This window comes from Microcaecilia unicolor, chromosome 6 (genome assembly GCF_901765095.1).
Source record: "Microcaecilia unicolor chromosome 6, aMicUni1.1, whole genome shotgun sequence".
NCBI lineage: Eukaryota > Metazoa > Chordata > Amphibia > Gymnophiona > Siphonopidae > Microcaecilia > Microcaecilia unicolor.
In genome coordinates this window covers 328,227,383-328,241,339 of record NC_044036.1, presented here as the reverse complement: position 1 = coordinate 328,241,339, position 13,957 = coordinate 328,227,383, and the positions used below count along the sequence as shown (strand labels likewise).

At 42.5% G+C, this 13,957-nt stretch overlaps 1 protein-coding gene across 1 annotated transcript in view; it reads left to right on the top strand.

Annotated features, from left to right (window-relative positions):
- ERN1 (endoplasmic reticulum to nucleus signaling 1) overlaps positions 1-13,957 on the top strand; it is a 164,255-nt gene that overhangs the window by 107,390 nt on the left and 42,908 nt on the right. Inside the window, exons 6-10 of the mRNA XM_030208417.1 lie at positions 384-506; positions 623-724; positions 5,089-5,350; positions 7,877-7,955; positions 8,661-8,826. Of these exons, the coding sequence (XP_030064277.1) occupies positions 384-506; positions 623-724; positions 5,089-5,350; positions 7,877-7,955; positions 8,661-8,826 (732 nt within the window). The remainder of the gene's footprint in view (positions 1-383; positions 507-622; positions 725-5,088; positions 5,351-7,876; positions 7,956-8,660; positions 8,827-13,957) is intronic.

The window sequence follows — 13,957 nt, the reverse complement described above, 5'->3', positions numbered from 1 at the left end:
CCATGTTGCCTTACTGTGGTAGGGAACATGGAACTGTTTGTGCTTTTTAAAGGATTTGGAGGATTTAAGTTTCAGGTGCAGTTGGAACAGAATGGTGTCTTTTCACAAGCAGTAAATGCACGTAATAAATTAAAATAAAACCAAAACAGTTAATACACAAACTGCTTGTTTTATACAAGTATATTATGTATATGTTTATACAGTATTTCTAGGATGGGCGGGACAAATTGCTTGTTCTTTTGGCCGCTGTCGGTGACAGGGTGCTGGGCTCGATGGACCCTTGGTCTGTCCCAGCATGGCGATACTTATTAGAGAGTAGAATGTTTCATACTGAAACAATCGTAATATTGAAATGAGTATTCATGTTGTTTCTACCCTTCCAGGAAAGAAGCAGGACATCTGGTATGTGGTCGATCTGATGACTGGAGAAAAGCAACAGACCTTGACATCTTCGTTTGCAGAGAGCCTCTGTCCCTCTACCTCTCTCTTGTATCTTGGACGGACAGGTACCTCTGATCTTCACTCGTTCACGCACTGGTGGGCAAACTGCACTGTGCTTTTACTTAACTGCTTTTGACTGTTGGAAGAGTCGATTGATAGAGGTAATATGTGATTTTTGCAGAATATACAATCACAATGTACGACACCAAAAACAAAGAACTTCGCTGGAATGCCACCTACTTTGATTATGCTGCCACGCTGCCCGATGACGGCACGGAATACAGTAAGAACTTGTGGCGGTGCCACATTTGATGTGATGTGTAAGGAATGCTTTGGAATTTGTGGTGTTGGGTGCTTTTGCATCACAGAGCAGTGGATCTCAACCTTTCTTCTGTTGGGACACACCTGATGGACATTGCTCACCTGCTTGACATATTTGAACACTACAATTCACAATTGAACAAATTTTCAACCCCCCCCCTTGACATATTTGAACACTACAATTCACAATTGAACAAATTTTCAACCCCCCCCCCCCTTGACATATTTGAACACTACAATTCACAATTGAACAAATTTTCAACCCCCCCCTTGACATATTTGAACACTACAATTCACAACTGAACAAATTTTCAACCCCCCCTCCTTGACATATTTGAACACTACAATTCACAACTGAACAAATTTTCAACCCCCCCTCCTTGACATATTTGAACACTACAATTCACAACTGAACAAATTTTCAACCCCCCCCTCCCTTGACATATTTGAACACTACAATTCACAACTGAACACATTTTCAACCCCCCCCTTGACATATTTGAACACTACAATTCACAACTGAACAAATTTTCAACCCCCCCTTGACATATTTGAACACTACAATTCACAACTGAACACATTTTCAACCCCCCCTCCTTGACATATTTGAACACTACAATTCACAATTGAACAAATTTTCAACCCCCCCCCCTTGACATATTTGAACACTACAATTCACAACTGAACAAATTTTCAACCCCCCCCTTGACATATTTGAACACTACAATTCACAACTGAACAAATTTTCAACCCCCCCTCCTTGACATATTTGAACACTACAATTCACAATTGAACACATTTTCAACCCCCCCTGACATATTTGAACACTACAATTCACAATTGAACAAATTTTCAACCTCCCCCTTGACATATTTGAACACTACAATTCACAATTGAACAAATTTTCAACCCCCCCTCCTTGACATATTTGAACACTACAATTCACAACTGAACAAATTTTCAACCCCCCCTCCTTGACATATTTGAACACTACAATTCACAATTGAACAAATTTTCAACCCCCCCTCCTTGACATATTTGAACACTACAATTCACAACTGAACAAATTTTCAACCCCCCCTCCTTGACATATTTGAACACTACAATTCACAATTGAACAAATTTTCAACCCCCCCCCCCCCCCCACACACACTTATATATTATTTCGTTGCTGCTAATAATAATAGAAGCAATAGTGGTAATTATGAGGAGGAGAGGGAGTGGTAGACTGGGAGGCCTGCAACAATTCCGTTTGGGGCTGGTGGAAGAAGTAAGTACTAGTTACGAAGTTTCAAGCACATGTCTTCTAGGTTATCGACTCCCCCCCACCCCCCCCCGAAACTGCCACGCATATAACATAGCGAGTAACAACAGATAAAGACCTGAATGGTCCATCCAGTCTGCCCAACAGTCACATTTATTATCGATTTGATTTAAATCAACAGTGAACGTGATATATACTTGATTGTGGTCTTTCTTTGGTGTTTCTGGGACATAGGCCATAGAAGTCCATCCGGCTCTGTCCTTGTGTTCCAACTATTGGTGTTGCCGTCAAAGCCCACTCCAGCCTATCCAAATCAGTCTTGTCATTTGCGGGACAAAGACCATAAAAGCCTGCCCCCTGCAAATAACAAGATGATTTGGATGGGCTGGAGTGGGCTTCGATGGCAACACCAGTACTTGGAACAAAAGGACAAAGCTGGGCGGACGTCTATGGTCTGTGTCTCAGAAAGACCGTGGTCAAGTATATCATATCACGTTCATTGTTGATTTAAATCAAATTGATAATAAATGTGACTGTTGGGCAGACTGGATGGACCCGTCACTTACTATGTTATACCCATGGCAGTTTGGGGAGCGTTGATAACCTAGAAGACAAGCATATGGTTGTTAAGAAAGCATGGATAATTTTTTTAGATATTGGACTGATACAGCACCTACTTATAATTTCTGCTTTGTTTTCTAATTATGATTATTGTTAAATAACCAGGGCATGAAGGACTCCAAGCTGCTAACCATGTGATAGGGGGGCCGAGAGGCTGAGATGCAGAAATCAGGAGAGGGACATTGGGGTGATAATGAGTGGAGTGGAACAGGTGGATGTGAAGCGTCTGTTCATGCTTTCCAAAAATACTAGGACTAGGGGGCATGCGATGAAACTACAGTGTAGTAAATTTAAAACAAATCGGAGAAAGGTTTTCTTCACCCAAAGCATAATTAAACTCTGGAATTCATTGCCGGAGAACGTGGTGAAGGCGGTTAGCTTGGCAGAGTTTAAAAAGGGTTTAGACGGTTTCATAAACCACTACTAAACGGACTTGGGAAAAATCCACAATTCCAGGAATAACATGTATAGAATGTTTGTACGTTTGGGAAGCTCGCCAGGTGCCCTTGGCCTGGATTGGCCGCTGTCGTGGACAGGATGCTGGGCTCAATGGACCCTTGGTCTTTTCCCAGTGTGTTATTACTTATGTACTTTTAGTGTCTAAAGATCTCAAGGTGGCAAAACAAGCAGTAGCCAAAGCCAAAAGGATGTTAAACTGCATAGCAAGAGGCATAACTGTTCAAGTTGTTGGTTAGGCCGCACTTGGAGTACTTTGTTCAGTTTTGGAGGTCATATCTGGCTAAGGACATAAAAAGACTTGAAGCAGTTCAGAGGAAGGTGACAAAGTGGACGTATGAAAAGAGACCTGAATTTGCATACCTTAGAGGAAAGGAGGGATTGGGAGATTTGGTACAGAATATGTTTAAATACTTAAAGGCATAACAATTCTTTTCATATCTGGAGAAGTGGTAGAACTGGAGGACATAAATTAAGATTCCAGGATGACAGGAGATACATCAGGAAATCCTTTTTCATGGAGAGGGTGGTGAATGCCTGGTATACCCTCCCTGTAGAGGAAGGACAGAAAGTGATGATAGAATTCAAAAACGCGTGAGATAAACAGAGGATCCCCTATATAGAAAGAGAATGGAATCAAAGCAAATCTTAAATGACCACCTGGGAAGAAACAGTGTGTTTTAAGCCTGTAAAATATATTGGATATTTTCCTGTAATGTATTTCTCTAGTTTAGCCAGCAGGTGGTGCATATTATGTTTTAAGCTGTTATAGAAAAGTGAACGCTCCCTCTGTAGTTTCACTCGGTGAGGAAGTGATTTGCAGTACTGTGAGCAGTATGTTTTTGGATGTTGCTGTTCTGGGCTCTGATTGGCCCAGGAGCTCCATTTCATTTAGAATTACTGGCTTTTGCTCCAGTCTCAGTTTGAGAGAACAGAGAGGAAACATCTGTTCTGAGACCCTGCTTCAGACTTGTGAGCAGTATGTCGTGATCTCCCCAGGTACTTCTTAGATAGAGTGGCACCAGCAACCTGGAAATCACTGGGGATATTTTGAGAGCGGGAAACGCGCCCAGAGGCGGTTGGGACCCAGTTAGTAGGAGGAGGCTGCTAGTGTAGAGCACAAGCGGCAGGTGCAGACGGATCTGAGCAGTGCTGAGGGCAAACCCTCTAAGTGGGCCACAGGGTTAACCCAAGTGGGTGATGGGCATTCTGTGACACCTTCATACTTTAAACAGGGCATTGACAATTGTAACCTGCATAGACCATACAGGTCTTTGTGCCGTTATCTACTGTGTGACTATGCAACCATGCAAGGCCTTGTGTGCACTGTGTCTACTTGAAAGCACTCTGCAGATAGCTGATATAATTACTGTGTTTGTATATGTTTATGGCTTTGTTGGAATTATTGAATTGAATACTCAAAAATCTTAATAAAAACAGAAAGTTAAAAACAAAAAGAAGTAGGCCTGGTCCCTAATGTGTCTGGTTAGCTGTGCTCCTCACTGGGATTCTGGTAAATGCTCAGATTGTCTCGTTGGAACTGGTGCTGTAGAACCAATCCTAACCCAGAACTGACTTTCCTGACCAGTAACACTACATAACCTTGAAACACTCGTAGAACATTGTAATATTACAGCTCTCTGGGAAAAGACAGGAAATGGGGCAGAATAATCTCTTCAGTACTGGCTGACAGAGGAGAGCTTCCCATCCTCCAGGAACCACAGAACACTTCAGATGTCAGAAGGTCACTTATGTGGTACTGTAAGAGTTTGACTTGAAGGCAGCAGTGTCTGTGTGCTTGGAAATCCCCTATCTTGTCACATTGAGATTTTAGGAATACAAGGTACTAGAACAGTTTGACCTACAGGGACTGAAGCAAGCTTATCTCAGATATAGCCTGAAGAATAGCTTCAGCTGTTGAATTGCTTGGACTAGGAGGAAGGCTTTTCTCTGCTATTTTCATAAACTTTTTTTCTGTATTGTAGAGATGTCCCACTTTGTGTCTAACGGAGATGGGTTGGTGGTCACCGTAGACAGTGAGTCTGGCGATGTGCTCTGGATTCAGAACTATGCTTCACCTGTAGTAGCTCTGTACATCTGGCAGCGGGAAGGGCTGAGAAAGGTCATACATACCAACGTGGGTGTCGAGACGCTCCGTTATCTTACATTCATGTCTGGAGAGGTTGGACGCATAACCAAGTGGAAGTATCCATTCCCCAAGGAAACTAAGACGGAGAGCAAATTGACGTGAGTAGTAGCATAGCTTTACCTGAAAGCACCGGTTGACTGAGCTTTAAATGTATCGGCATCAATGGGCTATTAGCCAGGTAGTTTAAATGATTGTGTTGAACTTGCTGAGAGAGTTGGCATCTGGTGCTAGATTTTATTAATGGATCCTTAGTTATTTGTCTTGTTTTCTAACATTTCCAAGAAGGAGCTTTTTCTTTCTAACTTGGCTTACTTTCCTCGATTCCTGAGCTTCCAGCCCAGTCGGAACTTGTCCCAGTCCTGTGTACTGCCATTTATGACCAATATTCTGGAACGAAGACGTCATGATCATCCATTCATGGCTAGTAGTGGTCCCCCAACCCATTCCTGCTATATACCTAAGATACAGTTCTTAATCTAGTTATTGTTGCCTTTTAGGTTTTCCTGAAGTTGTTTAATTCCTCCTTAAACCAAGCAAAATGTTGAATGAAAGCCACTAACAATGAAAATACATTATTTGCTGCTCATGAGCACAGACCTTTGACCATTTACTGAGAATTCTTTCTCTTCATTTAGAAATTTTAACAATACTCAACAACTTATCTGTCCACTACTGCTTTTAAAATGTATTTCTTGAGATCCAAGTAGCTAAAGATACATACACAATTTTTATTGTGAGAGTCAAAATGTTCCTTGTGTCTAGCTTTGAAAGCATTCTTATTTGTTGTGTTTGTTTCTTGATCTCAAAAAAGTGAAGGAGGCCTCTTGGTGCATTTGGTTGGTCTCTTGCCTACCTCACCCGCAACCTGAGTTTGAATCCCACACTGGGATTTCTACCAGGTAGTTGACATCTAGCCAACTTGGCCATCCTTCCACCTCTGGTTGGTGAAAGAGTACCCAGCCTTAGCTGGTGGGTAAAAATGGCTGGTGTTGGCAATGGAAAACCACCTCACTAACAGGCTTATTTTTGAAAGAGAAGGACGCCCATCTTTCGACACAAATCGCAAGATGGGCATCCTTCTCACAGGGTCGCCCAAATTGGCATAATCGAAAGCTGATTTTGGGCATGCCCAACTGCTTTCCGTTGTGGGGATGACCAAAGTTCCCGGGGGCGTGTCTGAGGCGTAGCGAATGCGGGACTTGGGTGTGCCTAACACATGGGCGTCCTCGACCCATAATCAAAAAAAGTAGGGTGTCCCTGATGAGCACTTGGACGACTTGGTCCTTTTTTCGTTACGACGAAGCCACAAAAAGGTGCCCAAACTGACCAGATGACCTCCCCTTACTCCCCCAGTGGTCACTAACCCCCTCCCACCCTCAAAAAAATTCTTTTAAAAATATTTTTTGCCAGCCTCAAATGTCATACTCGGGTCCATCGCAGCAGTATGCAGGTCCCTGGAGCAGTTTTAGTGGGTGCAGTGCACTTCAGACAGGCAGACCCAGGCCCATCCCCCCCACCTGTTACATTTATGGTAGTAAATGTGAGCCCTCCAAAACCCACTGTACCCACATCTAGGTGCCCCCCTTCACCCATAAGGGCTAGTAGTGGTGTACAGTTGTGGGTAGTGGGTTTTGGGGGGCTCAGCACACACGGTAAGGGAGCTGTGCACCTGGGAACAATTTCTGAAGTCCACTGCAGTGCCCCCTAGGGTGCCCGGTTGGTATCCTGGCATGTCAGGGGGACCAGTGCACTATGAATGCTGGCTCCTCCCACGACCAAAGGGCTTGGATTTGGTCATTTCTGAGATGGGCGCCGTCAGTTTCCATTATTGCCGAAAATCAGAAACGACTAAGTCTAAGGACGACCATCTCTAAGGTCAGCCTAAATTTCTAGATTTGGGCGTCCCCAACCGTATTATTGAAACGAAAGATGGACGTCCATCTTGTTTCAATAATACGGGTTTCCCCACCCCTTCACGGGGACATCCTGCGAGGACATCCTCAGAAAAACTTGGGCGTCCCTTTCGATTATGCCCCTCCACGTCTACCAAGAAACTGCCGCAAGACAGGTAGCCTCCATAAGTCATTCGTGACTTGGAACTATCTTTACTTTTTTAGTTAGTCAAGCTAAAAATATTCCCATTTATAAACAGTAAAGAATAACTTTTAGAACCTATTGACTCCCAGTCTCCTGTGTTTGGAGATTTTAAGGAGTAAGATTTGATTGATTTTGGGTTTTTGTTTTTTTTTATTTGCCTCTCAAAATCTGAGTCAGGGCAAGTTACGTTGAGGTACAGTAGGTATATCGTGTCCAGAAAAACTTAGTCTAAGGTTTTTGTACCTGAGGCAATGGAGAATGAAATGACGTGTCCAAAATCACAAGGAGCCACAGCGAGATTTGAACCCCAGTTTCTGTGGACTGCTCTGTCTGCAGCTGAAGCTGTTAAATGATCAGCAATAATGTTGCAGAATAACCAGACAAGGCGCACACACACATCCACCTTGTCACTTAATTCTCTCTTCTGCTATAGAGATGTATAACTAATAGGCTGTGGACAAAGCAGTTTATGGATGTATTTGTAATTGAAGTGATAAAAACAATAATTTAAAATGTTATGCTTCCAGGCCAACTCTCTATGTGGGAAAATATTCTACCAGTCTGTATGCCTCAGCATCCTTGGTGCACGAAGGCGTGGCTGTTGTGGTATGTTATACTTTCTGATCAGTTTATAGAGTAGTGCTTACGCCCAGGAATCGCATCTAACTTTGGGTACGGTCATACAAATGTACATTGCCAAAATTAGGTGCATTTCCCTGTTATTCTATAAAAACGCACATTAATTTTAGGAACGTCCCCATTACGCCCATGGCCTTCCCATTTCCGTGCCCCCCCCCCCCCCTTTTATAGATCACGCGTAAATGCCAATTAAATCTAATTAGTGCCATTAATTTCTTGTTAAAAAGCCAATTATTGGTGCTAATTAGCTCATTCAATTAAATTGGGTGCACGCAACTTCTATAGAATTAGGGGTTTTATGTAATGCCCGCGCTATACCCTAGGTGGATTTTGGTGGCACCATCCTGTAAGGAATTATACATTTAACAGCCACCGCTGAACACCTTTAGAACTTAAAGCCAAATTTCTGTGGCAAAATTGGTGGAGAGGATACCTTAGGGAAAATCAGAAGTCTAATTTGAGATGTACTCTTATGTAATTGCTGACAGAAATGCAGCTAGGAGCTGGGAAAATTATATGTAACCAAAAATGGATATGGGATTTTTAGATAAAGTGTAAATGTGGGGTATTTTTATTTTTATTTTTTACACCAAGAAAAGAAACCCCCCAAATGCTTAAAGCGCATCATTTTGGGTGATGTTTCTCTGATCCCTCTTCTAATTGTGTTGGCAGCCGAGGGGCAGAGCCATCCCTCTTCTGGAAGGCCCGAAAACCAAAGGTGTAACTATTGAAGACAGTGGGGAATGCGTGATCACTCCCAGCACAGATTTAAAGTTTCCATCTGGTCTGAAAGAAAAGGATAAACTCAACTTTTGGCGCAACCATTGGCTTTTGATTGGTAAGGAGCACCTTTTATTAATTTGTTGAATTGATTTGAAAGCATGCTTTACTAAGGGGTTCATTTTCAAAGCACTTTAGAAGTTCCATAGGTAAGTCCTAAATGCTTTGAAAACACACCTCCACATCACTCAAAGTGTGGTACACTTAGTAAAGTGTTGAAAAATAAAAAAAAAATCAGTCATCTTTTTAAGCTCATCCAACCATACATCACCATCGCATAACAGAAAGTCTAATTATCCCAACCCAATGCATCCACATACTAAATTAAAAAAAAAAAAAATTTTTTATCTTATTTATTGGCAAACCAGTTTACACATTAACTGACAGTAGCATAGTACAATCATAACCACATATAATCAATTATGCACTTAATAACTTGTGCCCTTTTCTTCCATTTCCCCCCCCCCTCCCCTCCCTCCAGTTGTCCCCCCCATCCTGTACTCCACCTTACCCCTGCCTATCCCGACTCCCCCTATCCCCTTCCCCTCAACAGTTCAAAATTCTGCTTCTTGCAACAGGTGTCAAAGAGTCCCAAAAGGGGTAACCATGTCTTGCAAAATTGGTCTCCCTTCTTTGAGGCCAAGTCCGCAATCCCCTTTTTCTCCAGCGAGCAGCACTCCATCTTGGCCCCTTTCCACTGAGAAACACTTGGTGCATCCAGTGTCCACCACAATTGTAATATTACCCTTTTCCCCATCAGTACCGTTCTTTTCAAAAAAGCTTTCATGCCCTCAGGCCGCTGGCCTCGAGTCACAAATACATCAAACAACTGTTCCAGCACAGGTATCCATTGCACCGACCACATTTGGGTAACCTGTCTGCCCAACTCCATCCAGGAACAGTTCACCACCCTACAGGACCAAAACATGTGGCCCAAAGTGGCACCCTCGTTCTTGCATTTAGGGCAGTCATCCGTTTCCCTCAAAGTCGCTCTATAGGTCCTATGTGGTGAGATATACAGTCGCATTACAAATTTATACTGCATTTCCCACCAAGTTGCATTAGCAGTTATGCCATAGACAAGATTTCAAACAGGCTTCCAAGTGGGTAGAGTCAGCACTCCAATGCATCTCTTGTTTCCAGTGACTCATCACTAAGGTGGCGATGAAAATACCTCAATGGAACTCCTAACTGCGCTTCAAGGCCCAGTAGATCATTTAAAGTGTCCCAGACCTCCTGCGTCACGTGGCAAGAGGGCAGAAAGCTAACATAATGTCTAAGTTGTAAGTAAGCAAACAAGTCCCTCTGGTCTAACCCGAATTCATCACATATGGACTGAAAGGGCTTGGTGGTCCCCTGCTCGGTTACAACCTGGAATAGATAGTGAATTCCCCGGGCGGACCATCTTTGAAACAGTTTTCATGACCCTCCCTCCGGAAATGCCAAATTGCCCCCAATAGGGAGTAATGGGGAGATTTCTTTGTTCCAGTTTAATGCTTTACTTAACCATCTCCACGCTTTACGCAGAGGATTTAAAATATACCCATAAGGGCCAAGGGGGAGGTAATATATCTGACGGGAAATGGAGCCAATAGGCAAAGCTAAGTGGCGCCATTAAATAGGTCTCTATGCTCGTACAAGAAAAGAATTCCTTGACGCGAAACCAGTCAGATAAATGTCGTAGACAACTACGCAACTAAATCAAAATTTAATCACCGTCAACCCTTTGACAGTAGAAAAAGGTTCAAGGCTTCGTTTGATTCTCTGCTTAGGGTCAGACCATCAAAGCAGATTACACAGATTAAAAATAAAGTAAAAGTAAAACCACAGTCCAATGTTGACAGGAAAGGAAAATAGCAGAAAACAACACAAATCTACTGTGCTCCATAGGACACCAGTGTTGAAGCAGGCCGGGCCCACATTTAAACCCAGGCTTAAAAGCCACATTTAAGCAATTTCTAGAATTTCATATAATCTACCTCTGTACAAATGTCTAGTGGAAAGAAAATGCCATAATGTTGGCCCGAAATAAGCAAATGCTCTCTGTCTAACACATTATAACTTCACATGGGCAGGAATTTCTAATATATGCTGAGAAGAACAGAGGGATCTTTAGCCTGGAGAAAAGGCGGCTGAGGGGTGATGTGATAGAGGTCTACAAAATAATGAGTGGGGTAGAGCGGACAGATGTGAAGCGTTTGTTTACACTTTCTAACAATAATAGAACCAGGGAACACAAGATGAATTTAAAATGTGGTAGGTTTAAAACAAATCAGAGAGTTTTTCTTTACTCAGCGCGTAGTTAGACTCTGGAACTCATTGCCGGAGAAGGTAGTGACGGCAGCTGGCCTTGCTGAGTTAAAATGGGGTCTGGACAGATTCCTGAAGGAAAAGTCCATTGATCATTATTAAATTTTGGGTTTTCGCCAGGTTCTTGGGGCTTGATAGACCTTTGGTCTTTTCCAAGTGTGGCATTGCTTATGCTAGAGCTGTTCTTCACTCTGCCATATTGCCTGCCCTGCCCCTTCGGCTGCTTTTCCCCTCACATCGCGCATGCTCAATTCCATCAAAACAGAGCATGCGAGACGTGAGGGGAAAAGCAGCCAAAGGGGCAGGCAATGCGGTGGAGTGAAGAACATAGGATGTCTTCTGCTGGAGTGTTTTATCAGTTATTTTGAGTTTATTACGGGGACTATTGCAGCTGACATGAAAGTTTGAAGTTGGGTCCCTTGAAACAGTTACAGCGAAAGATGGTCCATGACTGGACCCCATTGTTTCCCAGGTCTGGAGTACCCCTTGCCAGTCACGTTTTCAGGGTATCCATAATAAACATGGATGGATGAGATTTGCATATAATGGAGGCAGTGTATGCAAATCAAGTTCATGCACATTTCATTGTGGATGTCCTGAAAACCTGGCTGGCAAGGGGGTACTCCAGGACCAGACTTAGGAAACACTGCCCTAGACCACTAAAGTCAAGTGGCTTTAAAATCATTATTATCATCGGTAAAAGGACATGTAATGGCACATGAAATAACGTCTAAATTTGAAGAGGGAATTTCAAACTTGAAATAAATATTATCGCAAAACACCTAAGAAGTTTGAAAATATCTTTGTATCTCACCCTCCTGTAACCTTCGGGTTTCAACCAGGAAATCTCTTGATGGATTTTAAACAAGTGGAACCTCAAAAACTTCCGATGGGGAAAATACCAACAGTATACAATATCCGCTATCAGTATTGGGAGTGAGGTACTATCATAGGTCCCTACCTGGAAAAAAAGAGATTTTGACATGAAATAAAGTGCAATGATTGGAGGCCAGTGGACAACATAAGACCTTATTTGGATCTGTGATGGTCCTTAAGAGAAATCTATGAGCACATAAAAAATGTTGTTATTTATAGGTATTATAAGTGTGAATACTAAATATTAACTATTGATATGGGAATTGTGGAGTCCTTTTACTAAGCCGCGTAAGCGTCTACACGTGCCAACGTGCGCCAAAATGGAGTTACTGCCCAACTACTGCGTGGTAATTTCACATTTGACGCACGTAGGTCATTACCGCCCGGATTCTTTACCACTAGGTCAATGGCTGGAGGTAAGGTCTCAGACCCAAAATGGAGGCACGGCAATTTTGATTTTGCCGCGCGTCCATTTTCACAGGCGCGCTGAAAAATGGATTGGCATGAGCCCAAGACCCGCGCCTACACTACCGCAAGCCATTTTTCAGCGCACCTTAGAAAAAGCACCCCTGTATTTTTTGTGGCTTGTTTTCCCATATAGTAGTTTTTTCCCCCTTTGATTTGTGGTGGTTTAATGTGTTCAGGACGAACAGCGGAGTACTGCACCATCTCAATTCACCAGCCTCACTCCTGCATTAAGAGATTCGTGTTTTTGTCCACAACCAGTAGTATTTCTGCTGTCTACCTCTGTGTTTGAGCTACATTCGGAGGTGTCTCAAAATGGCCCAGAGGGATTATCCAGATCTCAATTTTATTCCACCAGAATCTTCTTTAGTTGAAAAGGAGTCCTACAAGGATCCTCTAAGATCCATTACTGTCTCTTATACTTGAAATGAATGTTCCTATGCAGTATGGAAGAGATATCACTATTGAACAAAATTTCTTCAACCCACTGTGCGCCAGACTTATGTCCAACGCACTTACTTACATCTCCATTAAGGGCCCTATTTACTAAAATTAGCGCACTTTAAACGCTAGTTCTAGCCCATCTGTTCCTATGAGCGACTTTAGCATGCGCTAAAAACGCTAACGCGCCCTTAGTGCTGCTTAGTAAACAGGTCCCTAAGTTTCATAGTATGGCTTCATAATTGGATAAATCATTGTTTGGGTCTTTTTCCAACGTTTTTAGGCAATATAGTACCAACTCCATTATTTAAAAAGAACCCCGTGGGATCTTGGAAGCAAGATCTTACAAACTATAGGTCCTGTAGTGAATATCCCAATATTCAGTAAGATTTTAGAGACAATAGCGACAAATGCAATTGACAGAGTACTTGGAAGCAAGATGATATGATATCCATCACAATTTGGCTTTAGAAAGAATGCCAGTACGGAATCTTTGGATTATTAACTCATAATATATCAGAAAATTATGGTTTGTCAGACATCAGGCTATTGTCCTACAGTTTTAACTTTTGGCAGCCTTTGATGTGAATGGTGAATAAGACCGAAAATACTGTAATGCCTTTGTATAGCTCCATGAGCGTCCGCACTTTGAGTATTGTGTTCAGTTCTGGTCACTATCTCAAAAAAGGTATAGCGGAATTAGAAAAGGTTCAAAGAAGAGCGTCCAAAATGATAAAGGGGATGGAACTCCTCTCGTATGAGAAAAGGCTAAAGAGGTTAGGGCTCTTCAGCTTGGAAAAGAAACGGTTGAGGGGAGATATGATTGAGGTCTGCAAAATCCTGAGCGGTGTAGAACGAGCAGAAGTAAATTGATTTCTATATTCGTTCCAAAAGGACAAGGACTAGGACTAGGAGACACTCGAAGTTACATGGAAATGCTTTTTACTATATAGATTCTATTTTCCAAAAACCCTTTAGCCAAGCAAATACTCTTCCAGCTGTACCTATTTCACGTAGCATGTTCAGCAAGATGGAATAAGAACATAACAGTAGCCATACTGGGTAAGACCAATGGTCCATCTTCCATCTAGCCCAAT